The 25,854-nt window shown below is 51.2% G+C and overlaps 1 protein-coding gene across 1 annotated transcript; it reads right to left on the bottom strand.

Annotated features, from left to right (window-relative positions):
* Nucleotides 1-2,206: 2,206 nt before the first annotated feature.
* On the bottom strand, nucleotides 2,207-25,344 carry TIMM50 (translocase of inner mitochondrial membrane 50). The gene is made up of 11 exons (XM_070764488.1): nucleotides 25,056-25,344; nucleotides 24,041-24,182; nucleotides 23,466-23,497; nucleotides 13,474-13,495; nucleotides 9,037-9,095; nucleotides 8,550-8,669; nucleotides 8,071-8,175; nucleotides 6,692-6,790; nucleotides 3,993-4,149; nucleotides 3,425-3,531; nucleotides 2,207-2,755 (listed from the first exon to the last, which is right to left on the bottom strand). Exons 1-11 carry the CDS (start codon nucleotides 25,302-25,304, stop codon nucleotides 2,654-2,656), a joined length of 1,194 nt encoding a protein of 397 aa, XP_070620589.1. The 5' UTR covers nucleotides 25,305-25,344; the 3' UTR covers nucleotides 2,207-2,653.
* Between the last annotated feature and the right edge of the window lie 510 nt (nucleotides 25,345-25,854).

The following is a 25,854-nucleotide window of genomic DNA, read 5'->3' as shown; positions in this document are numbered from 1 at the left end:
GATGTTTCCATACCCAACTCAGGAACAGCATCAGTTCACTGCACTCCTTAACTAGCCTGGATGTTGTTCCCTAGTTGGGTCATGAAACGTTTGCAAGGAAAGAAGCCAGCTCAGAGACCCCTGAGGGCCCCATAGCCCTCCTCCCCTCCTCCACAAGCCCATCTCCTCCAAACCTCGGGGTGATGTTAGCGAGTTGGGTCAGGAAACACCTGCAAGGAACACCCCCCCCCTTCTCTGAGCACCAAAGACCCCACGATTCAAGGCTCTCATTGGGCTGCTTTAAGGGACTTCGCCTGCACAGCTGGTCCTCGGACGTACGACCGTTGCTGAGCAAGCCAGTGGTTTTAAATGAGCTGCCCCTGACTTTGCAATGGTATTTAAGCAGTTGGCTGAAAGGACCTTTGGTCCTTCAGGCGTTGGGTGGCATAAAAGTCCACATAATCAATCAACCAAGGGGGCACAACCTGAGGTTAGTTGGGGGAAAGATCAGAAGCAACAAGAGAACATGTTATTTGGCTGAAAAAGTAGTAGATGCTTGGAACAAACCTCCAGCAGATGTGGTTGGTCAATCCACAGTCACTGAATTGAAACCTGCCTGGGATCAACACAGATCCATCCTGAGATAAAATACAGGAAATAGTATAAGGGCAGACTAGATGGACCAGGAGGTCTTTTTCTGCCATCAATCTTCTATGTTTTTATGTTTCTAATCAACCAATCAGTCTCTGAAGCTGGTCCAGCAAAGATCTGGTCAACTCAGTGGTGAAATCCATTTTTTTAAACTACTGGATCTAAGGCCGTGGGAGGCTTGGTGGCCGTGGCAGGGGAAGGACTTTGCAAAATCCCCACTCTCTCCGCACTGCTGGGCCCGGTCAGAGGTGGCATTGGCTGGACCTCCAAACTACTCAACATTTACGCTACGGGTTGTCCGGAACCTGCTGGATTTCACCAGAGTCAACTCCTCAGGCCTTGGCTACTTCGGAGACCTGGACTTTACAGGGTGGTCCAAATTCCTGAAGGGCAGCTGGGCTCCCAGTAGATCCCAAGAGAGCCATCTTCAGTGGCTGGACCTCTGGACGGTCCCCTCTTCTGGTGACTTATGCAGGGCAGCAACAGGGGACCTCCAGGGGATCTGGGAAGCTTGGAGAAGACCCAGTCCTGCCCCACCCAGGATAGGAACCGCCCCACACTCCAGCACAACCCCCCAGGCTCTGCTCGAAGGTCATTCCCAGCAGCTTGTATGACACCTGCCCAGCATCCGAGGGGGGAGAGGCCCCGGGTTTCGCCGTCCTTCTTTTGCAAAGGGGACTCTCTGCAGCAGCCCCTCACCCTGCCGCCCTCGGCCCCCTGGTCTCCGCTTCCTGGAGTGGAGGGGAAGGGTGAGGTCATGTCAAAAGGTCCAGGAAGCAGATCTGTTATCCAGGCCAAACAGGAAGCAATGAGACCAACCTTGGCAACCTTGGGATTGACTTGTTGACTCCAAGGGGGGAGGAGAAGGAGGAAGGAGAAGGGAAGAACAGAGAGGGGAAAAGAAGGAAAGAAGGCAGAAGGATGAGGAGGATGAGGGGGCCTCCCTCCCTCCCAATCTACTGCCAAGACCTCCCCACCCGAAACCGCTCCAAGCGAAAACTCTGCTGCAATGTTGATGCCCCCTTGGAAAACACGGCCCCCTCGGAGGCCTGGCCTTCTCCCCCCCCCCTCTGGGCAAGCACATTCCAGCTGCTGGCCTTTCCTGTTCACATCTGGTCTCCGTTTCCAGGCAAAGAGCTGCCACTGGGGTTACACTGGGGGGGATCTTGAGGATGGGGGGAGGGGGCAGGAAGGGAGGGGGAGCAGATACGGGCACTCAACTCACAGGGCAAGGAAATACAGCTGCCAGGCCAATGGTCCAGCCCTGCCTGCCGTGTTCCTCCTCCTCCTCCTCCTCCTCCTCTTCTTCCCCCCGGCTGGTGCAGAAACAAGGCCCCCACCCCCTTCTAGCACTGATGATGTTATCTAGCTGGGAAGGAAAATGTCTGCAAGAACGCAGCCCAGTGCAGAGAGTTCCAAGGACCCCACCACCGTTTCCTTCCTCCTCCTCTCCACAAGCCTCCCTCCCTTCTAGGACCAGGGATGTTCACAACGAATCATGAAGGGAAAACACACCCCCCCCCAGCTCAGGGAGCCCCCAGAGGCCCCACAGAAGACCGACGTGGCAGAAGCACCCTTCTTATAAAGATGGCCATTTATTTGGGGTGCACCCAACATTCCTTTCCGTTCACCCCAACAGGCTGACCAATGGCACCGTCTGTCGCCCGATGGGAACATGATAACAAGGGATGAGGGACACTGGAGTGGCCCCCTCTTCCTCCTCCTCTCCTGGCTGGAGTTCTTCCTCCTTTCCAGTGACGTCAGGCTCAGGAGGGGGGGCTTGGCTGCCCGTCCTTGAAGCGCCCCCCCCCAGGGTGGAGAGGCAGGCCCCCATTCACCCACCAAAGTCTGGGTCTGCTGGAGGGGCAGGCCGCAGCCCACGATCCGTGTCCGGGTCGACCCAAAGTCTGCCCCCCCCTCCTGCTGCAGCCTCCCCATCCGGCCGGGATTCCGAGGGGCAGGAGCGGCTGAGAAGTCCATCGGCAGATGGTGGGGGGGCGGCTGGTCCTGAGGGGGTCCGGGGTCACTGCTGCTTGGAGCGAGGCCACAGCCGGCTGGCCAGGGAGCCCAGGAAGAGCTGCTGCTTCTTGTGCTGGGTCAGGTCCGAGAGGCGCTGCTGCTCCTCCTGCCAAGGGCCACAGACACGGCCATCAGCCCCCGAGGCAGCCCCCTCCTCGGCCCAGAGGGACTCAGACAGAGGCGCCCAAGCGTGGCCCCTTTAAGACCCCGGCCAGTCCCCTCCGAGAATTCCCCCCCCTCTGGCAGGTTCCATACAGGGAGCCCTTCAGTGACCAACGTTTATTTAGTGACCATTCCAAGTTACAACGGGACAGGAAAAAGAGGCCCATGACTGTTTCTCAGAGTGGGGACCGCTGCAGTCGCCCCGGGGTCACAGGATCAAAATTTGGACGCCACAGGCACACCTGCATGTCCGCAGGCAATTTCACTACCTGCCCAGGTGCAGTGGCAAAATTGCGCTGGACTCCACGGTTCCTACACCGAACACATATGCACCTGCGTGTCCGCACACGATTTCACTACCTGCCTAGGTTCAGTAGCATAATTGCGCTGGACTCCACGGTTACCGCGCCAAAACACGGGCGCACCTGTGTGACTGCGCGCGATTTTGCTACCTGCCCAGGTGCAGGAGCAGGATTGCGCTGGACTCCGCTAGCACTCAGAGCCACAGGGGGCGAGCACATGTCACACTATCCCACCTGAGCAGCAGCCCCCCCCCCTGTCTGTGGGCCAAGGCCGTCCCGCCCCCCCTCCCGCCCCCCCCCCTCCCCCTCACCTGCTCCAGCTGGGACTGCCGGCGCTTGAAAGCCTCCAGCGGATCCTCCTCCAAGGAGTAGTTCTCCAGCACCGAGCGCACGTCCTCCACGCCACTCATGGCGATGGCTGTGGGCGAGAAGAGCCGGGCGTGATTCTTGGCCGGCCGACCCTCTCCCCACTCACACCCTCCGTCTCTGCCCTCAGCGCAGGGGATTCCCCAGGCCAAAGCCTGGCCAGACCAGGGCCCACAGCTCCCTCTGGACCTTCAGGGAAAAACAGCTGAGCAGGGAGGCAGCCAAGGGCGGCTCTCCTTGGAACTGGGGCCTCTGCCTGGTTTCTGAATATAAATGGGAATTAAGAAATAGGGAAATGGAGAAGGGGGGAGAAGGGAGGGGTTGGTGTAAGGGGGAAGAAAAAGGGTCCATTCCCCAATTTTTTCAGGGCAGTAAAACACAAAATAAAATACCCCCCCCCCCATTTTTTTGGTAAATTTCCCAACGTGACACATGCGAGACGTTGCTATAACCACAAATGGCGTTAACCATTGAAACCCAACGTCCAACGTTTGTGCCTTGCCCCGGGCTCACTTTTGAGGAAGGCGGACAGGTCGAAGAGGGTGCGGTCATCAGAGTTCCCGTCCCACTTCTTGAGGGCCAGGCCGTTGAAGGGCTGCAGGCGGAAGGCCTCCTTCTTGCAGTCCACCACCACCACCTTGGCCGCGTCCCGGTTCAGGCAGGAGATGTCCTGGGGGAGCAAGGAGACTGGCAGGTGGGACCTCTGGCCGTCTAGGCTCCATCCGTCCGATTCATCAACCTTTATGTCTTCTCCCTATGTCCATCCCTCATCCATCTATCAATCCATCCAATCAATCAATTAATGTCATCTGTCTGTCCAGCCATCGAACTTATGTCATCTGTCTGTCTGTCCATCTGCCCATCTATCTTTCTACATCCATCCATCCATTGAATCAATCAATCTGTCATCTATCTGTCCATTCGTCCATTCAACCTATGTCATCTGTCCATCTATCCATCTATCTTTCTATCATTTATTCAACCAACCAACCAACCAACCAACCAACCAACCAACCAACCAACCTATCATCTGTCTGTCTGTCCATCTATTCATCCATTTCTCCTTCCACCATCTTTCAAACAAACAACCTTGGTAACTATAAGATGAGTGGATTTCAACTCCCAGAATTACAAAACTGACCTCTCTCTCTCTCTCATCTGCCTCTCTCTCTACTTTTAAAACTGCCCACCTGCTTCCTAGGGGCCTCTTTTATCTCTGCACAGATAAAACATCAAAGCATAAACAGGCAATGCACAACTGAGAGTGGAAAGGACACATTAAACGGATTGGGAAAATTAACTAAAAAAGGCTCATAATCATCATAATAAATGACAGATTCTTCACAGTGGTCAGTAACTGAAAGTTAAGCAGTTCAATCAACTAGTTTTCTGTGGGGGTTCCCCCCCCCCTTTTCATTCACTCTGGCTTCCATGCTGGATTAGAGCAGCCGTCTTGTTTTCTAGACAAATCTTTCAGTACAAAGACAATCTGAAGGAATTGGGCAGAAACCTGCTCCCCCGGCACAGTTAAAAACACCTTCTTTAAGGGTTAGGTTTAATTGCCTGGACGGCTTCTCCCTTTTGTATTATTTATTGCTTTATTCATAAAAGATAAAATGCAAAACAGAAAAACAAACAGAGTGAAACAAAAGCAGGCCTTCAACATTAACAGCAGGAAATAAAAGAGGAAAAAACAGCATAAAAACCCAGAAAAAAAGTGATCAAACAAATTTAACATTTAGTGTGTAGGCTATACCCTGGCTGGGAGAAGAGGAGAGAAGAAAGGGGGGGGGGGGAAGAACAAGAGAAGACGTGTCTCCCCAGAGAGAGCCTTCCTTGAGGACTGGGGCTGAAGTGGGCCTGCGCTCTTTCCCCACCTCTAATGCAACGCCATGGGCCCCTCAAAATGCTTCCTTGGAGAAGGGGGAAGAATCCAAACAATTAAGGTAGGGAGAAGGCCCCCCACCAGGAGCAGATGGGAGGTGGGGGGGAGGCAGCGCAGAAGACAGACAGAAGGCAGCTCCCCCCCAGCTAAGCCATCCTCCCTCTATTGTGGACAGCTGGCCCAGGGGACTCGCCTGGTGGAGCGCGTGGCTAAGGCAGCTGCTGGCTTGTCCAGAGAGGCAACAGGTAGTGGAGGGGGCCGAGGAAGGAGACGTTCTGGGATGCCAAGAGAGGGCCCACGGGGGGGGGGGGGGGGGCGCTCCGAAGGGCAAAAGGCCAGGGGGGTCCTCAGGGAGCTTTGGGGTCCTGTACTCTTTTTCTTCAAGGACCCCACGGAAGCCAAATCCTCCAACTGTGCGTTTGGGAGACGGACCAGCTGAGCTCCTAGTCAAGCAGGCAGGTCTGGCGGTTCAGGTGCCAGGACAGAAAGTGGGAGGGGGCGAGTTCTAGTCCGGCCTTAGGCATGGAAGCCGGCTGGGTGTCCTTGTGCCAATGACCAAAAGCAGCCGAGAACCAATTAAATAACAGCAAAAGGCAAAGAAACGGGGAGAGCAGTGGGGGCTTGGGGGCCACAACAAAGCTTTGCCTCTCCTTGTTTCCCAGGCTTAATATTCTTTTCAAGGGGCACATCTGTCTCACAAGCATCCTTTGGGCCCCTAATCTGGAGGACAGAAGGGAAAGGGGGGACACGATCGAAGCATTTAAATACATCAAAGGGTTAAATAAGGTTCAGGAGGGAAGTGTTTTCAATAGGAAAGTGAACACGAGAAGAAGGGGGCACAATCTGAGAGGTGAGTTGGGGGAAAGATCAGAAGCAACATGAGAAAATATGATTTGACTGGAAGAGCAGTAGAGGCTTGGAACAAACCTGAACCTATGATTACAACACAGGAAGGAAGTGTTTTTAATAGGAAAGTGAACACGAGAACAAGGGGCCACAATCTGAGGTTAGTTGGGGGAAAGATCAGAAGCAATGTGAGTGAGACTGAAAGAGTCGTAGATGCTTGCAACAAACTTCCAGCAGACGTGGTTGGTCAATCCACAGTCACTGAATGTAAACCTGCCTGGGATAAACACAGATCCACCCTAAGATAAAACACAGGAAATAGTATAAGGGCAGACGAGATGGACCAGGAGGCCTTTTTCTGCCATCATCAATCGTCCACTTTCCTATTCCCCCCTTCAGGTGCCACTCTAAAGCCCCCCCCTACAAAGGACCCCTGAGCCCCTCCCACATGGGCCCCCTCCCGACCGCGCTGCAGCCCTACCTTAACGTGATGCCCATCCATGTAGCGAGTGGCGTCTCGGAAGAGCCGGTAGGAGATGAAGCCGTGGGGGTCCACGCTGTCGATGAGGGGGAAGGCTGTCTGGGAGAGGAGAGAGAAGGCGGGGGGAATTTCCCAGCCTGGAATAACTCTAAAAGGACTTTAAAAGGAGTGACGGCCTCACGAATCGGTGAAATTGATGGTCAATCAGTGTTGCTTCCTCAGTGGACAGTTTGATTTCACAGAGCTTTGACTTACTTGGAGTTATATTGTGTTGTTTAAGTGTTCCCTTTATTTTTTTGAGCAGTGTATTTTCTTGACTATGTACTTTTTCTTGAGGGGTCAACAGTCCTTAAACAAGGAGCTGTTGTGAATTGTGATGCTGCGTCTGCCCGTTTTAGGGCCACCGCTCTGGATTTGACCTAGCTGGACCCCACGAGTTAACTAAGTGCCCAGAAGGCAGAGGTGGATGGCCGCAGCCTCCGCTGACCTTTGGGGTGAAGGCTGGGGTGCTGCTTTCTCCCCAAAGACAGGCCCACTCAATTAGCACAGCAATGCTTCGGATTCAAGAGGCTGCAAGGCACCGGGAGGGGGCCATTCACATTCAAATGAGCCGTGGCACGCTCCCTGGGAGAGACCCCACGGCCACCACTCAAGCGTGAGGAAGGAGGAGCGTGGAAGGGAGGAGAGGGCCAGGGGCACGGGCTAGCCAGCTGGGCCAACCTTCCCCTCCACCCCCTCTCTCTGATTGATCTAAGGCAGTGTTTCCCAACCTTGGCAACTTGAAGATATCTGGACTTCAACTCCCAGAATTCCCCAGCCAGCGAATGCAAATGCTGGCTAGGGAATTCTGGGAGTTGAAGTCCAAATATCTTCAAGCTGCCAAGGTTGGGAAACACTGGTCTAAGGTTATCCCCTGCCATCCCAGGGCATCTGTGTGTCCAGCATGGGCATCGGACACAAAGTCCAGGACGGCTGGAGGAAAGCTGGATCGCCCTTTCCTTCCTCCTTTGCTGGAACACTCATTTCCAAAGCTCCCGGTCAAGGACAAAGCTCAGCTCAGCCACACCTGGAGCAGTGTTTGCTGGTCCCGAAACTATCAGGGAGTTTTAGCTAAAAGGGCTACTTTAAGACTTGGGGGCTTCAACTCCCAGAATCTCCCCACCGGCCAGGATTCTGGGGATATGAAGCCCACAAGTCTTGAAAGTTGCCCAGTGTGGAGGCTTCGGAGCTAAAAGAACCTCTTCAGGGCTCCCTAATGGGATTTAATTTCAACCGAAGGGGCCAGGCTCATTCTGCATAATCAAAGCCTCTTCCAAATGGGGGGGAAGAGAGGAGCCAAGCCCTCTGCCTCCTCCCAGGGCCCCCCCTGCACCACTCACCATGCCCGTCTCCGAGGTGAAAATGACAATTTCATAGAGAGGAGCCAACTGCTGGAAGAGGTTGTCGATGCCCGGCCTCTTTTTGAAGCGCCAGCCGGTCACTAACTGGGGACAGGATGCAGAGAGAGAGAGAGAGAGAGAAAGAAAGAGCGTCCATGAGAGAAAGCTAAGACCAGGGAGGCAGAAGGGACGATGACCCACTAACCCCCGTCGGTCCTGGTGGACATTCTGCTCCTTTCCTTGCAGACGTTCCATTATCCACAACTCGGACTAGGTGAAATCATCCTGCTCCCTTCCAACACTGATGATGTGACCCAGTCTGGTAATGAAACGTCTGCAAGAACAGCACCAAGCTCAGAGAGCACCAAGGACCCCACACGACTCAAGGGGGCAACTAAAGGCACATCCTGCCCCCTGGCTCTGACGGGGGGGGGGGGATCACGCTGCCCCCATCCCCAATTCTTGGAAAGGATACAGACCGACCATTCAGGGTGCAGCAGGACATCGGTCAGTTCGATGACCAGGGTGTAAGGGGGCTGGTAATACGGCTCCTTCAAGGGATCTGGCAGCAACTTAGGGCTGGTGGGCTCCATGATCATCTGGAAAAAGAAAGCGAGGCCATCAGAGTTTGGGGGGGGGGGAGTGGGAAGCAGGAGGGGAGATGCTATATTTTATCCCTAGTTTGAACGGGGGGGGGGGGGGATCATCTTGACTGGATGGGAAACCACAAAGTTTTAAAGCCAACTTGGTTATAAATTCATTATGGTGCAGTTCTTCATTTGGGAAAATATTCTAAAAACAGTGCTGTCCAATCTTGGCCATTTTAAGACCTGTGGACTTCCACTCCCAGAATTCCCTAGGCAGCACAGGCTGGCTGGGGGATTCTGGTAACTGAGGTCCACAAGTCTTAAAGTCCCCAGGCTTGGACACTCCTGTTCCCTAAAATAGATGAGAGAGGAGACTCACCTGGCTATAATCTTTGAAATACTTGTATGACCTTCGCAGCTGCTGAATGACCACCACATCTGTAAGCCAAATGGAAGACAACACGTTGCAGAACCCACTGCAGATGGGATCCAGGCCCCTGGACTCTGCAATGTCCAAGTATGACGTGACATGCACCCAGTCCGATAGGCCTTTCGCTCCTGGGCGCTGGCCATGGGCCACCAAAGCCGGTTCTTCCAATCCTGCGAAACTACAAGAAATCAAAAACCACAAGTCCAATTTCTACTTTTTCAGTGGGCATTGTTCTGGGCAGGGAATGAGGGAGTGGCTGTATTTAAGGTTACTTCCACCCATCAAACTTTATGCTTTGAGGTCTCAAGTGGAATAAATCCCCAGTGGTCGATGTTTAGTGGCCATTCATTTAGTGGCCACTCCAAGTTACAAGGGTGCTTAAAGAAGGGGGGGGGGACTTATGGCCAGTTCTGGCATTTAAGACTCTTGCAGCCCCCCAGAGGTCATGTGAACAGAATTCAGGAGCTTGGCAATTGATGCGTGTATTGATGCGCGTTTACAACTGTTGCAGCGTCCCAGGTTGTGCAATCACTATTTGTGACCATCCCTGAGAAGCAAAGCAGAGGCGGGAAGCTGGATTCGTTTAAGGACTGCTTGGCCCACTTAAACTGCAGCGATTCGCTTAACAACCATGGGGGAAAAGGTTGCAAAGTCAGGAGCAACTCACTTAACACCCTCCTCGCTTAGCAAAGGGAATAACGCTCCCAACGGTGGCTTATTTATTTTATTTAATTTGAAGGACTCAGGGCGGCTTACAACAGTGTAAATTACAAGTAAGAATAACAATAGCAAACTAATTTCTAAAACCCTAATTAAAATTCAGAATAACAGTTCAGTGACACACGTACTAGCCATTCATACCGATTCATACACACGGACAAGCTGGTGGTTGATTTAGGGCCCCCAGGCCTGCTGGCATAGCCAGGCCTTCGTGGGGATCTCGGGGGGGAGTTGATTCCATAAAGCCGGAGCAGCAACAGAAAAGGCCCTCCCCCATGGTTGCAGAGGACTGCCTGCGAGTCCCCAAAAGGAAGGAGGGGAAAAAGAAAGAGTATTGGATTGTAGTTTCTGAGCTGAACACGGACTCTAACCTGGCTTCATCGCTGGGCCTCCCCCCCCCCCCTCGACCCCTCCCCAACCACCTGATGTTGCTGGAACATATGTGGGGCTGCAGCGCTCTCCCCCCCCAACCCTAGAAGGGATTCTCGGAGGACCAGCTTGCTTAAGCAGAGGTCAGTCTGGGGAAGAAAGAGCGTGTGAGCGAGAGGGCCGCCTCCCCGCCCGCCCCGTTAACTGTCCCTCCGAGACCCCAGCCTCCGCGTTGTAGCCGCCAGGGTTATTCAAACAGAAGCTCTAAGTTAATCAATCAAAGGCAGGCCTGTTGAATGGGCTGTAATTTGGGGCACATTGTTATGGTAATGGGAGCGGAGCAGCTGGGCCAGGGAGGGTGAGGCAGGCCCAGGATTCCTGTCAACTGGAGGGGGCCACGGTGGAATCCCAGGAAGAGGCTCCCTGTGGCTGCCCCCCCTCCTCAAATGATGTTGATGATGAATCAATGGGAAGAGAGCAGGAAGGGGCCTTGGAGGTCTTCTAGTCCAACCCTCTGCTCAAGCAGGAGGCCCTGGACTCTCTCAAACAGGTGGCTGTCATAAAAACCTCCAGTCTTGGAGCACCCACAGCTTCTGGAGGCACGCAGTTCCACTGGTTCATTGTCCTCCCTGTTAGGACATTCCTCCTTAATTCCAGGTTTTTTCCTTGATTAGTTTCCATCCAATGTTTCTTGTCCTGCCTGCTGGTGCTTTGGAGAAGAGGTTGACCCCCTCTTTTTCTTTGGGGCGGCCCCTCAAACCCTCCTGGGAAGACTGCTGTCCTATCGCGGCCCATCCCTGGAGTCTTCGGAGAGGGGCGGCATACAAGTCTAATAAATTATTATTATTTAAAGACAGGCTTGGCAGCCCCCTGTCTGAAATGGTAGAGGTTCTCCTGGGCTGGACTAGAAGACCTCCAAGGTCCCTCCCAGCCCCATTCGGACGACATCTGACTTTTGCAGGCAAAGCGACATAACCTCCCGGCTAAGGGGCTCTTTCCTCCTCCCCTGCAAGCCTCCATAAATTAAACAACCCAGGAAGGAAGCGAGAGAGAGAGACAGAGAGAGAGTGAGTGTCTGTGTGTGTGTGTGTGAGAGAGAGAGGCTGGGCAGATACGGTGAAACAAACCAGGCTTCCCCACCACGTGTGCAGTTTTTTCCACCCAGGTGGGATGAGGTAGCTAGAAATCTGGAAGGAAGGGAAAAGGGGGGGGGGGGCAGAAGGAGGAATTTCTTTTGTGTGGGGTGGGTGGGACAATGGGGCTACTGCTTTTAATCTGTCAGCACATATGCCTGGGTGGCCCCTCCCTCCGGGGACTCCCCTCCCCACTCTTGTCCCAAGCGTTCCACCACAATCTGCTTTGGGGAAGCTGCGGCCAGGCCCCATCTGCCCCTCTGCCCCACATGGCAGCCCCCTCCTCCTCCTCCTCCCCCCTTTCCAAAGCTCAGATCCTCAAGAATGAAGGCCGGATCTACGTCTCCCAGGATAACGTTGCAGGATCGAAGCTGGGTCGCTCACTGGGACCAGGGCTTTTCTGTTCTGGACATTCGGGCCGGGTCCCCTGGGTCCTGATGACCAACCCAGATTGGAGTCTTCCATAAAGTTGGAATTCTCCAACGGGGGCTTTGGAATTATGAAAAGAGCCGTTGCCTTTATACTATTCATATAATTACAAGAAGAAATAACGGATGGAATCTGGAGGAGAAACTTTCAGACAGAACAATTAAACAGCGGAACGGCTTGCCACTGGAAGCTGTGGGTGCTCCGTCATTTGCAAGAATAGACTAGGCCACCGTTTGACTGAGATGGAATAAGGGCTGGACTGCCCAATACTGCCGAGGTCCTTTCCGGCTCTACAATTCCACCCTTCAACTTTGATACTGCTCCTCTCCCACCTTTTAGATGGCTGGACTCCAGCGGCCAGAATCCTTATCTAAGGGGGTCACCAGGTCAACCTGGCTTATAAAGCAGGGGTCTCCCAACATGTCCACTTTAAGACTTTATGGACGTCGATGTCAGAAATAAGATTATTTCTGGAGGTAATATTACAATGCAAGAAAATGGTCTGTAGCCATAGTTGTAATATTACTTGATGTGAGCCATAACCAGTATGTAATCATGGGTTGGCTAATTGTGCTGCAACCTGATTGGCTGTCACCTATATATAAGGAGTCGCAGCCTTGCATGGGTGTAGTTCCATGAGATAGTGGCTTGTTATAGAGTGGTTTGAGTTAGTGGTTTGTTATAGTGGTTGGTGGTTTCGTGGTTTGTGGGTGGTTGCAGTGGTGGATGTAATAGCAGTGTATGATAGTATCATGATAAGTTTATTTAGAGAAACATTTTGCTAAGAAGACTTCGACTAGGTATAGTTGGGGACTGTGGCTAGTTGTTGGGGTCCCCTTCCGCCTGCACAAAACTCTCCCCCATCATTCAACCCCCATGGCTGGCTGAGGAAGCCCACAAGTCTTGTGTTAAAGAACAACCCCACATGCAGGGGGGGGGAGCGATTGGGTCAAGCCATGGCAGAACCTGCTGCAAAAGCAGAGACTGGTCAACCTCAGAAGCAACCCAAAGATGTCAAGACCCCAAACCGGCTTCCACAGCTGCCTCGCTCGTCAGAGGGACATCTGGAATGCTCGTGACACGCTTGAGCCACCCTGGGGACGCGCCACCCTGCCCCCCCCCCAAAGCCTCCGTCCGTCCCTATTATGTGAGCACCAGGGACGTTGGCCTCCAGCTATGTGCAAGGGGGGAGGGAGGGGGGAGGCCCTAGAGGGTCCGAGGAAGGGAGCACGGTGGAGGCTGCCTTCCTGTCCTGCAAAGTCCTGCCCCCTCCCCCGCCTGCTTTTGAAAAAAACGTGCCTGGTGCTTTGGGGGAGGGGGACAGAAACCCCCCCCCCCCCGGCAGCCGACAGCCAAGGGGGGAAAGCGATTGGGGTTGGAACCTTCGCTTTTTGAAAAGGTGATTAAGAGCCGAGGAGGAGGAGGGCACCGGGTCACAGCTGTAGCAGCGTAATCCCTTCCCAGCTTCTAGGGCAGTTCAGCGGAGGCCGGACTCAGCCGAGGCCTGGACAGGGAAACGTATGGATGAGCTGAATCAATTCACTTCCCTTTTTGCTCTCAAGAAACGCAGAAAGAAGACCATGCAGTCAGCATTCCAGTGGGGGTTTCTGTGCACCAGGGGGCCAACTCCAGATTTGCTTTGGAAGCCCCCACGCTCCCATTCCTGACCCTCAAATCAACCTGCTGACCGGAGCCCATCAAGGACCTTTTCAAAACCCCGGTCTTGTCTACTTACCGTCATCAAATTCGTCAGGAATCTGGGGAAAAGAGAGAGAGAGAGAACAATATATCTGTGAGGATTCTCAGTCACCCAGGTCACAGCTGCCCCAAAGGGGCTTTTGAGAGGAAATGGGGTGTTTGTCTGGATTCCAAGGGACCCCTTCCTAATTCCAAATGGGGGCTGGGAGGGGGGGGCATCACGGACACACAGCAACACAAGTCTTGTCAATCTGTTTATTTGTATCCCACCTTTATTCTACAAATAATTATCCAAGGAGGTGAACATACCTTAATACTCCATCCTCCTCTTCCTTCCTCCAGTATAACTACCTTGGGAGGTGGGCTGGGCTGAGAGAACTGGCCAGATTACCCGGCTGGACTAGACCTCCCAGTCACCTGGAGACTAGCCCAAAGTCACCTTAGGTCAGTGTTTCCCAACCTTGGTAACTTGAAGATATTTGGACTTCCCCAGCCAGCATTCGCTGGGAGTTGAAGTCCAGATATCTTCAAGTGGCCAAAGTTGGGAAACACTGACCTAGGCGACCAAGGCAGGACTAGAACTCAATGTCTCCTGATAATTGACCCAAAGTCACCCAGCTGGCTTTCATGCCTATGATTGTTCTTTTCCCCACTTTCAGGTTTACAAAACATTTGTTTGTTTATTTATTTAATCGTTCATTCGTTCATTTATTTATTCATTCATTAGATTTGTATGTATTTGTTTCTTGGAGAAGCATCAGGCTGTAAGCCAGAGTTCAGGCTGGTCAGGTAAACAGGTCAGCGGAAGACCGGCCGGGTCAAAACAGATGGCAGGAAGGAAGGAGGGATGCGGAAGGACATGGTTAATTTGGGGATCGTATCATTCCCATGCTCGGCGCCATTCCAGGAGCAGAGACTTTTAATTGAAAGGAAAAGAAAGGAAACCCAGGATATGATGGAGACTCAGACACTGAGGGAAGAGAGGAGAACAAAGGCTTCATGAGAGAGAGGAGCTTTGGGGGGGGGGGTTTCTCCCCCAGACCTCCTTGGAAACAGATGAACGTGTGAATGCATCAAGAGAGGGGAATAACACTTTGAGGCAGAGGCATCCACGCTTGGCCACTTTAAGACTTCTGGACTTCAACTCCCAGAATTCCCCACAGCTTCTGGGAGTTGAAATCCACAGAGACCTTGCTGTGGTTCACTTAACATCGGTGGCAAGAAAGGGTGTGAAAAGGGGCAAAATTGACTGGACTAATGTTTCACTTAGAAACCGAAACTTTGGGTTCTCTTGTGGCCATAAGCCAAAGGCTACCTGAACTGAATGCTCTGGGGGAAAAGACAGTTTGTCCAGGTGAGTCCTGACCGGGGGCTCCTGAGTAGCCCCTCTTAGAGGCCTCCTGGTGAGCAAGCCGAGGAGGCCTGGGGCAGCTGGGAGTGTTGGGAGCTCGGAGCCTTGGGCGTCACCATCTGACAAAGGGAGAACATGGATTGAAACCTAGAAACATAGAAGGTGGACGGCAGAAAAATCCCTTTTGCGCCATTAAAAAACACACGCAGGCCACAACTTGGATGTTTGCACAAGCCCTGAGTTTTGGGGCACTAGCCAAATGGCCCTCACACCTCTGAGTTGGATGGTTGTGGCAAAGGGGTAGGAAGCGGCTCTCCCGTGTTCCCCGCCAGCAAGCGGAGACCCCGCAGGACCCTGGGCCCTAGACCCTCCAGAGCCAAAGCAGCTTTGGCAGGGGAAGAAGGCTCAATTCTGGGAGCCTCCTTCCATAGACTGCATCAACATCATCAGCCTAGAGAGGAACCGGGAGGGAAACTACTCAAGGAGAGGAGCCACCTGGAATTAAGGAGGAATTTCCTGGCAGGACAATTAACTGGTGGCACAGAGCGTGGCCACTCCATCCCTGGAGGTTTTTAAGAGGAGACCGGGCACTCACTTCCCTGAAGTGGTACAGGTTCTTCTACCTGGGCAGGAGGCTGGGCTAGAAGACCTCCACGGTCCCTTCCAGCTCTATTCTATTCAATATCACTTCTTTTTTCCTAGCCTGCCTTAAACGCAAGGCTGATTTTCAGTTCAGCTTAAAACCTAAGGCTAAGAATAAGAACCGCTCAGGAATTCCGGTCTCAAATCCCCAAAGGTCCAAAGGCTGCCGAAACAGAGGTCGTTTGTATTTCTCACCACCACAGCCTGAATGGTTAATGGCACCTATGTGGCCAATCACCAAACAATATACAGCTAAAAATGGCAAAATGAGAGCACGCAAGCAAGCAAACCACAGCCACCATAGTAAACGGGTGACATCATTCCATTCTTCCCAGGGCCTCCCAAACAATTCACGTTTTTAAAAAGGCTCAGGGGAAGCCAGGAGCAGGGAGCCAATCGTGTTTTTGCAGGGGGGTGGGGGTGGTCCCACTGTAGAGGACCCTTTCTAACGTTCAGCACCGCAAGCCCCAGTCCCACCAAAGTGGGGAACCAAAAGGAGCTTAAACCTTGGCAACTTTAGGACCTGTGGGCTTCAATTTCCAGAAGTCCATAAATCTTAAACGTTGCTGGCTGGGGAGTTCTGGGAGCTGAAGTCCACCAGTCTTAAAGTGATTAAGCTTGGAGACCCCTGCCCAAGAGGAATGAACAAGTGGGGGGAGCAGGAAGAAGAGACACAATATTTTTTTAAAAACTGGGCAGTCCTTTTTATAACAGGCCTGGGTCCCTCATTCCTCTTACTGATTTCCGCAGACAACTCAGCTAGAGCTGCATTTCAGGTTTGTATTTCTGTTTCTTATCTTTGGGTCAAAATAATTGCACTCTTAACATTCTGAAATAAGGCTGAACCAGCTCCCCCCACCCACCCACCGAAGCCTCTCTGGCCAAAGCAGCCCTGTTCCACTCTGCCTGTTTTTGAAAGCACCAGCTGTTTGAGCCCCAAAGAAACACCCACACAAAGTGACAATAGCTCTTAATAGATCTTAAAACAACAATGGTGTGTGCCCCCCCCCCCCGTCCCCCCCCACAAATACCCCATCTGACTGTGCATGAGTGCGTGAATACAGAGCCATCCTACCAGGACAGCAAGAAGTTTATTCTTTTCAGCTACAGGTGCAGAAGGGAAGCAGCTGTTGGCTTAAACTGCAAAACCCTTTCAAGAAATCCCGGTGGGTTCTACAACTCCTCCGCTCCAACCCCGGCGGCAGGGCTAGGATCAATCCCACGGCGGATAATTTTTACGAAAAGACAGACAGGGCAATGGTATGAATCCTCTGGGCTCTTCCTGGACCGAAGGCCACGTGAAACCGAGCTAATCCCTGGCGGAGGGGCACACGCCAGCTCACGAGCCATTGTTCTGTTTTACTTCTTTGGCTGAGAAATTTGGGATTATGTAAAGCGAGGCGGAAGGAAGAGGCCGAGTGAAGAGGCGGTAAAAGGCACCAGTAAGAACCCGAGGCCTGGTCTGCTTTGTTCCAGGCAACGGAGCAGCGTCAACTTGTCAGGGCAGGAAACTGAGGCTGACAATGGAGAACAGGCAGTGCCCTGCCTCACAATGGCAGCTGCCTGGGGGTCTTTCCCCTCCCACCCCCCTTAAGCAAATCCAGCCTCCGCTGCCAGATTTACCCAACTGACCGTGTCCAATGTTGGGTTTATCTGCAAACTTGTTAACCAGAGGAAATTTGCAGAGGGAAACCAAGGCCCTCGGTTGGGTGAGAATTTAAGATTTCCGATTTCTCTGCCGGTCTAAAGCCAGAAAGACTCGGGAAAGTTCCCTGCGGGGACTCGCTCGACTTACAACCATTTGTTTGGGCACTGAAAAAAGGGGCTTGGGACCGTGTTTCACACTTATGACCGTGGCAGCTTCCCTGTGGCCACATGATCTGGAACGCAGGGACAGTGCAGGGACAGTGGGCCACAGCCGGCAAGGGATTCCATGCAGCTGGGAGGAATTTCAACAGGGGGAAGGAAAAACGCCTCCCGTCTCTGCAAACACTGAGCCCTGGAAGCAAGGCCATGGTCTGCCCCCACTGCCCACCCCCCAATCCGGCACACAGGACCCAGCCGGAGAAAACGGTCTTCCGACGCCCGTGGACTGGGAAGCCCAGAGAGGCCTGCTTGGATCCAGGGGGGAGGCAGCCGTGTGGAAAGCCAACATCCCTGGCAAAACTGCTTTGATTTCAAGGGCAGGCAAGTCCCTGCTTTCTAACCAATGTTTCAGTCAGAATTTGGAAGGGCTGGGACATCTACACGCCTGAGATACCAAACAGACTCTGGAACACGGGGGTTTCTGAGAGGGCGGGAAAAGGATCACATGGGGATTGTGGCTAAGTCGTGTTCGACTCTTTGCAAGCCGTGGACCGCATGTCCCCGCCCCCCCCGGCCTCCCGGAGTTTGCCCAAATCCATGTTCATTGCGTGGATGGACACTATTCTGACGCCTCCTGCTCTATATAGAGTGCAGTACTGCAGGCCACTAAAGCTGACTGCTAGATCTGCAGATCAGCAGTTCAAATCTCACCACCGGCTCCAGGTTGACTCAGCCTTCCATCCTTCCGAGGTGGGTCAAATGAGGACCCGGATTGTGGGGGCAACAGGCTGGCTTTGTTAAAAAAAAGAAGTGCTATTGCTGACATGTTGTAAGTTGCCCTGAGTCCAAGGAAAAGGGTGGCCTAAAATCAATGGATACACACACACACACACTCCCCTTCACATTTTGCCTTCCAACTTTCCCAACCTCAGCAGGGTCCTTTCCAAGATGCCTTCTCTTCTCATTTGGTGGCAACGTATTTTGAGCTTTGGCCTTCGAAAGGACAGTCAGGGTTGACTTCTTTTTGGATGGACTGATTGGATCTCCTTGAAGATCAGGGGAGTTTTCTCCAACAACCAGAAAGGTTCCAAAACTCCAGCCCCAAATAAAAGAAAGTCAGCAACACACCACAAAACAGGATCTGAATAGAGCTGGAAGGGACCGGGGGGGTCTTCGAGTCCAGTCCCCTGATTAAAGCAGGAGATCCTGTACCCTTTCAGACAGGGCTCTCCAATCTCTTCTTAAAAACCTCCACTGATGAGGCACCTACAACTTCTAGAGGCAAGCTGTTCCACTGGTTATTATTTCACTGAAAGAGTAGTAGATCCTTGGAACAAACTTCCAGCAGACGTGGTTGGTAAATCCACAGTCACTGAATTTAAACATGCCTGGGATAAACATAGATCCATCCTAAGATAAAATACAGGAAATAGTATTAGGGCAGACTAGATGGACCACGAGGTCTTTTTCTGCCGTCAGTCTTCTATGTCCTCACTGTTTCTCCTTAATGGCTTCTCTCCTTGAGAACAATACCAAGGAGTTCTGCCCAAATGTCCAAGAGGCAACGAGGAGGGGACCCAGAAGCAGACGGCTCTTCAAGATTTTCCCAGGGTGGCTGCCCCAAGCACAGCTCTTCAGAAGTTTCCCAACATTTTGTGTCCGAGACGGAGGCTGGGAGGTTAATGCAGATGGGAAGAGTGAGGAAGGAAATTTGTAATAAAAAAAGATCAAGCAGCCCCTGTGAGGGGACCCACACTTCTCAGGCCACGGAGGCCGAAGGAAAGTGTGGGAAAGAAAGGAAGATCAAAGCCCGGGAGCCTCTTTCACAGCCACTTAGGCCGCGCGATGGGCCAGGCGATGCCAGGCGACTTGCAGGAAGTTGTCAAGTGTGCCAGCCGGTGGCTTCAGACCAGGCACATTTGCCCTCAGGCCTCACGAGGGTGGCCATTCGCATGAATGCGACAGGCAGCCTGGAAAAGGGTCATTAGCACAACCAAAGGGGTCTTTCTTATTATGGGCCCAGAGCAGGACGGAAAGAAAGGGGCAGGCGGGGAGAGGCAGGGAGCGACTTCAAAGCAAGGCCATTTGTAAGGGTCCTAGACATCCTGTGCCCCCCCCCCCGCTTTCCCCCCAAACAGGGGCTCAGGTTTGAGGCAAATGTATAGACACCCAACTTATACTATCTGAGATAACCTACCAATGGAAGGGAATATTGTTATTATTATTATATTATTATTTATTAGACTTGTATGGGGACCTGGGGCTGCATACAAGTCTATTCGACATCCCCTCCTATAACAGAGAACCTTAGGGAACTTCTTTGGTTACTCTAGCCACCACTCTAGGATAACTATCTCTCATATTAATAACATCATTCGAGGGCTATCGTACCATATAACTGCTAATTATCAAAGATATATGGGAGACACAGAAGCTGAAAAACAGAGGATTCACAAGAACAGGTTATGACACAGGTCTCCCTGCTTCAAATTTAATTTTTAAACTGGGTAGGTGGGGGAGGAGAACGTCCCCTTAAAAGACAAACATTTATGACTCTCATTGATAATGGTTTGGGCCACCACAGCATGAGAATATAAGGCCCCAGGCTGGAAAGTAGGAGAAAGCAAGACCAGGTCCTGTGCCTGAGCCAGGAATGTTAGCTGGTCAGTACTAATCCTGCCTTAAACATGACCTTGGTCCAGTCAGTGGGTGATGGTGAGTTTGAGTCCCACCTCAGCCACGAAAGCTGGCCGAATGACCCTAGACCAGTCCCTCACTCTCAGCCCAACCCACCTCACAAGCTTGTTGTGGTGGGGAAAATATTTTGGGGGCAAAATAGGAAAGGCCGATCCAAATAAACCAAACCAGCTCCCCTTTGCCTGCATTCAAGGGGAAAGAGCCCAGTCAGGGCCCCTGTGCTCCAACCTGCTTCCTCCCCACAGAACTTCTCAGACAGCTGCCAATTGTGCCGGAATTGTGCTTGTTAGTGCAAACAACCCAAAGCAGATGGCATGTGCCAGCCATAAGCTGAACGAAAGCCCATCACAGTGAGAAGAAACCAAGGCCCAGGAGGAGCATGAAAGGAACGTGTCCAGGTTGGGATGACCGATGGGGGCTGGGGGAGAAGAGGAGGGTCCTGCGCCCAGGGTGATTTAAGGAGCCTTCTCTTCCTCTTGGATAGGGCAGTATGAGGTCCTCCCCTCCGAGGATAATTCAGGTGGTTGTTTACAACAAGGTGAAGAATGGCAGCTTCCAACTTCAAAGCCGCCAGTATAGAGGAAGGCAATCAGGAAGCCAGGGCCTTAAAAGAGGTGTTGGGGATAGTGGGTGGGTGTGTTTTAAGTCTGCCTTTCAAAATGCCTCAGGGATGTGTAAGGCCACTAGCAATTCACACCTTCTTTCCTCCAGGGCACTTGGGACTTGTGCTACAGATCAAAAGAATCCTCCACCCTCTGCCTGGCTTGCAATTCACAGGAAGGGGGAGCATCTCTTTAGGAATCAACAATTTTAAAAAATGACCCCTGTAGGATAAGTGTGCCGGCTCTACAATCCAGAGGGTGTCACCCCAGACAAATTTAGAAAGCACCAACTTGGGGAAATAAATAGGGAAGGCAAATCACAACTTTAAAATGTAGAAACACTGTACAACTGCCTGCATTTCCCTGCTCAACAATACCTTTCGTAACCAAAATGATGCTTATTGATTTAGGTTGCAACGTTTTGTACATTAATTGTGGCTGAGGGCGTGGGGAAGACATTTATGCAGACATGCTGAATACTACTGTGAGATTTTGTTTGTGTGTGTGTGTGTGTGTGTGTGTATTTCAATAATATTGATAGGAAACTAGATCAGGTGAAAAAGGATAAAGGATAATGAATACAAAAATGCCAAGATCAGACCGTAGACTGAGCTACAGAGTCACTACTGACCTTTGATTTGGTTAGATTAAAAAATATATTGAAGACTCCAAACAAAGAAATGGTGATTAAAAAAATATTAGACTGCGCCAAATTTAGCAAATTAACATATGAGATACAAAACCAACAAAATAAGGACTATTATAGAGTGTGGGAGAAAATATACAACTGGGTGGAAATTAAGAAAAAGGTACAGCAAATAGAATTGTAAAAGATAAACTTTGTATATATATAAATCGTGAATGTTTAATGTCGTTTTGTATGGTGTTTAAATGTTTGTATGTCAAATAAAATAAAAATATATACTAAATATATATATATATATATATATATATATATATATATATATATATATATTGAACAATGCAGAATGTACAAGCATACTACAAACTTTAAGCACGCCCCCCCCCCCCCTTTCCATCTAGGATATTGTTTCCCTGAAATTCGCCAATGGAAGAACAAACCCCACATCTGGACAAAATGTTGGAAGCCTGAAAGAAACTTTCTCAAGCAACTGCATCCTCATTAGCAAATGTGTCGCACTCCCCTAAAGAGCCCCCCCTTCTCTCTTAGTCCCCCCCCCCCCCCTCGTGACAAGAGGTACCTCAATGGCCCATCAGCTGGGACTCCTTTCACACATCCTTGGCAACATGTGCCTGCTGTAATCAGGACCACAAAATATCTGTGGGAACTTGGCTTCCGACTTTCCCCCATGGCCTGTCCTGGGCTGAGTCATCGTGTCACAGGAAATCGCCACCCAAATATTGTCTCGGTGGCACAAAGGGGATTTGGGTGGAAGCTGCCCTGGATTACATTCTGTGCTCAGTGAAAGGGAAGCCTTTTTCCCTGGCTGCTCTGCAAGTTACACCTATTTTGTCTGGGATGAGGAGACACAGAGCATCCCTAGAGATATTTCGTAAAAGGAGCCATGGCTATTTGCTAGTGAGGGGAGTAAAAGTTACAAAAACGAGGAACAGGTCATAACACACTTCAGCAAAGTATAAGAACTGCAGTTTGGTTTGGTGGTTAAGGCAGGAGACGGTGAGTTCCAGTCCTGCCTTAGGCACAAAAGCCAGTTGGGTGACTTTGGGCCTGTCACTTTCTCAGCCCAACCCACCCTACAGGGTTGTTGTGGTGAGGAAAATAGGAGGAGCAAGGTGTACTGGATATGTTCACTGCCTTGAGTTAAGTTAGTAAAAATAAAGGTGGGATACAAATAAACAAAATAAAAACAATTAAGAGCCATTTTTCTTTTACAACAATGTATTAAGCAAGCATGTATGTATGTATGTTTGGTTTTTTATATTAATGGGTTTTTAATTGTTTCTAACATCAGACTACTATTTGTACACTGCTTTATTGTTGCTGTTAGCCGCTCCGAGTCTCCGGAGAGGGGCGGCATACAAATCAATCAATCAATCAATAAATAAAAACAAATTACAGGTAGTACTCAACTTACAAACACAACACTGGGACCAAAATTTCCAGTACTAAGCAAGACATTGAGTCAGGCTGTTTTGTTGGGGTTTTTTTGCCGTTGTTACACAAATCACAGCATTTGTTAACAAAAGATTGTAAGTCAACAAGTACCTGTAACAAAATTGGAACATTGCAAACCTGTCATTAAGAGGTCACTGTTCACACAACCTTCTCCTTTCTTTTTGCAACTGTGAAGTCCTGTGAAGTGGGCAATTTTGAGGCTGGGAGTTTGACTTGGTTATTTTTGGAGCTCAGCAATTTCTGCCGCCTCGTTGCAAAAGGCCGAAGCTAGAATGCTGCATGTCAACATAGAAGAAATAGGCTCAAGTCTAATCAAGGTCTCTTAGTGAACTTGAATAACGCCCATTCTCAGTCTAAGTGGCCTTTCAGGGCTGCTGCCATCTAAAGGGCCAACCACCACAATGAAAAAGTGAAGGGCTGCTATTTTTGAAGCTTGCGTGGAAAGGTGTTTTGCTCTACAGCATGGGTGTCCAACCTTGGCAGCTTCCAGAATTCCCCAGTGCATGCTGAGGAATTCTGGGTGTTGGGGTCCACAAGTCTTAAAAGTTACCAAGGTTGGATACCTCTGCTCTACAGGGATATATAATTCTTGGGATGTGGGCATTCATCACATTTCATAACTTGCTTTTCCTGGTCAGATTTTACCGACACTAAATTTATTTGGACCTCAAATTAATCTTTTCCGTGCTGCTGCTAAAACAGGCTACAACATCTAACTTTAGACTGGTCAGCACCTTTTGAACACCGAACGACCCCTAGTGGCAGCCACTTAGTTAACAAGAAAACTTTCTTTAGATGATAAAGCATCTTACCTTCGCACCATTTTCATCCAATGAATTTCGACCTGATGGAAAAAGAGGGTGTGAGTGAGCGTTAGAAAGAATGAAAAATATTTCTCAACAATGAAAAATATGGAACCATTTAATAGCCTGGGGAGAAAGCATACCTCATCTCATCACGCTTCCTAACGTAAGGAAACTAAATTTAGGATAAAGAAATAAAACTGCATACAATTCTTGCCATCAATCAATCTTCTGGAATGACTGAAGAATCACTAATGGCAACAAAGGGGGCCCAACCAGTATTTTAAAGATCTAAAATAACGGCAATAAACTATTCAACTCTTCACCTTCTGAGCACTGTAATGTATAGTTTGATTTCAGATGGAAACCTCCATCAACACAAACACTGTTCACTGGAAGATATTAGGCAGAGGCCTGGCCCTCCGGTACAACTGCAACAATTCAGATTGTAAGCAGACAAGAGAGCTTCAATACGATGCACTGGCAAGATTGTAAGCAGACAAGAGAGCTTCAATACGATGCACTGGCAGGTGCTGATTTTATCTTGGGCATACCATGAAATCACAGGCTGAAAGCGGACTTACCAAAAATATAAATAATTGCTATGCCATTGCCAGCTCCGAGAAGGCCTACTATCTGCAGCAGTCTCTTGGTATAGGCCGGGTTCTGCTTTTTCGTCTTCTCTTGTTGTTCATCGGAGCCTTTCCCATCTTCTTCTCCCGTTGACTGGATGGGGAGAGAGAGAAAATGCTGAATGGAAGTAGAGCACAACCATAGACACCATATACGGATAGTCCTCCACTTATGACCACAACTGAGACCAACGTTTCCGGTGGAGAGAGAATGGTTATGTGAATTTTGCCCCATTTTAGAATCTTTTTTGCCAGAGTTGTTACATGAATCCCCACAGTTGCTATGTTAGTAATACAGTTAAGAGATGAATCCGGTTAATCCATTGACTTTGCTTCACCGCTGTCACAAACAAAATGGGATCGTGTGATTTCAAGATCATTGCAAACATCATGAATATGAGCCAGCTGTAAAACATGAGCACTGTTTTTCACACTTACGGCCAAACAACAGTTGTGAGCGTGAAAACTGTTGATGTCATTTTTTCCCTGTTGGGTTATAAAGTGAACCTGGCTTCCCTATTGACTTTGCTTGTCAGGAGGTCAACCAAGGCAGCTTCTTTGTGACCTGGGATACCGCGACCATGGCCAAATGGCTGAACTTTGATCATATGTCCACGAGGATGCCGCAATGGCCACTAAGTGTGAAAAACGGTCCTCAGTCCCTTTTTAAAGTGCCAGGGTAGCTGTGACCCGCCATTAAAGGAACCGTCGTAAGTCGAGGACTACCTGCAATTTTTGAATGACAGGATGCCCAGGTCTGACGCTCAGTGAAGCTCCATCTCTGAGCTCCGGCTAAGGCCGGTGGGCGTTTGGGCCCCAACTTCTGGCTTGGCCTAACCTACTGCTAGCCCTCCGAGCTCCCAGGGGGCGAGGCCCGAGGCCCCAACACGGCTTCCCAGGCCTCTGGAGCCCGGCACTTGAGGAGGGGACGGTCGCGTTGGCCCCCGATGGCCTGGCCGGCCCTCACCTTCTGCTGCTGCTGCTGGGCCACCTCCCTCAGGACGGCTCCGGTCAGCCCCGGCCCCGCCGCCTTCGCCTGAGGAGGCACCCCCTGCGGAGCCCCCGAGCTCCACGTCCGGCTCGTCAGCGCCCAGGCAGCGCCCCGCTTCCACCGTCCCCGCCTGCAGCCAGCGCCGCCCCCGCACCGCAGCGCCCGCAGCCCGCCCGTCAGTGCCGCCTCAGACAGGACACGAGCAGCCGCTACCACCGCGGCCATCTTTGCTCGGGGGCGCCTCCCGCGCCTGCGCTGGCCCTTGCCCAATCAGGAGAGAAGGGGCGGGGCGATGTAAACGCGCGCCGCGGCTGGGGAAAAAGGAGGCGACCAATCAGATTTCGAAAAGCAGACGGATACCTCCCACCACCCCCACGCTACATCAATATCTCCGGAGCCGGGCTGCCCGCCCCTTCTAGCGCTTCGTCCAATAACAGAAGAATTTGTCATGTTACCCAATCCGCGAGCTACTCTATGCCTCCGAGTTCTTCGACCAATCGTGGTTCAAGGGGCGTGAAGACCCGCGAAGCTTTTTCTTATTAAACTAAGCGGCCGCAGCTCCCCCATTGGCTAGAACGCGAAGAGGCGGAACATATTCTTCCCGGAAAGTGACAAGGTTAAAGAGCCGAAGGGAAGGCCAGGCACGTGCTTTAAATTAAAAAAAGGAAAAACTGCGCCGCCCCGCTCGGTTTTCACAGGAAATGGAGCCAAAGCCTCCAGAGCGGTGTTTCCCAACCTTGGCAACTTGAAGATTTGCTGGCTGGGGAATTCTGGG

This window comes from Erythrolamprus reginae, chromosome 11, assembly GCF_031021105.1.
Source record: "Erythrolamprus reginae isolate rEryReg1 chromosome 11, rEryReg1.hap1, whole genome shotgun sequence".
In the NCBI taxonomy this organism is placed as follows: Eukaryota; Metazoa; Chordata; class Lepidosauria; order Squamata; family Dipsadidae; genus Erythrolamprus; species Erythrolamprus reginae.
The sequence above is the reverse complement of the archived record's forward strand: the minus strand, read 5'-3'. Positions and strand labels throughout refer to the sequence as shown.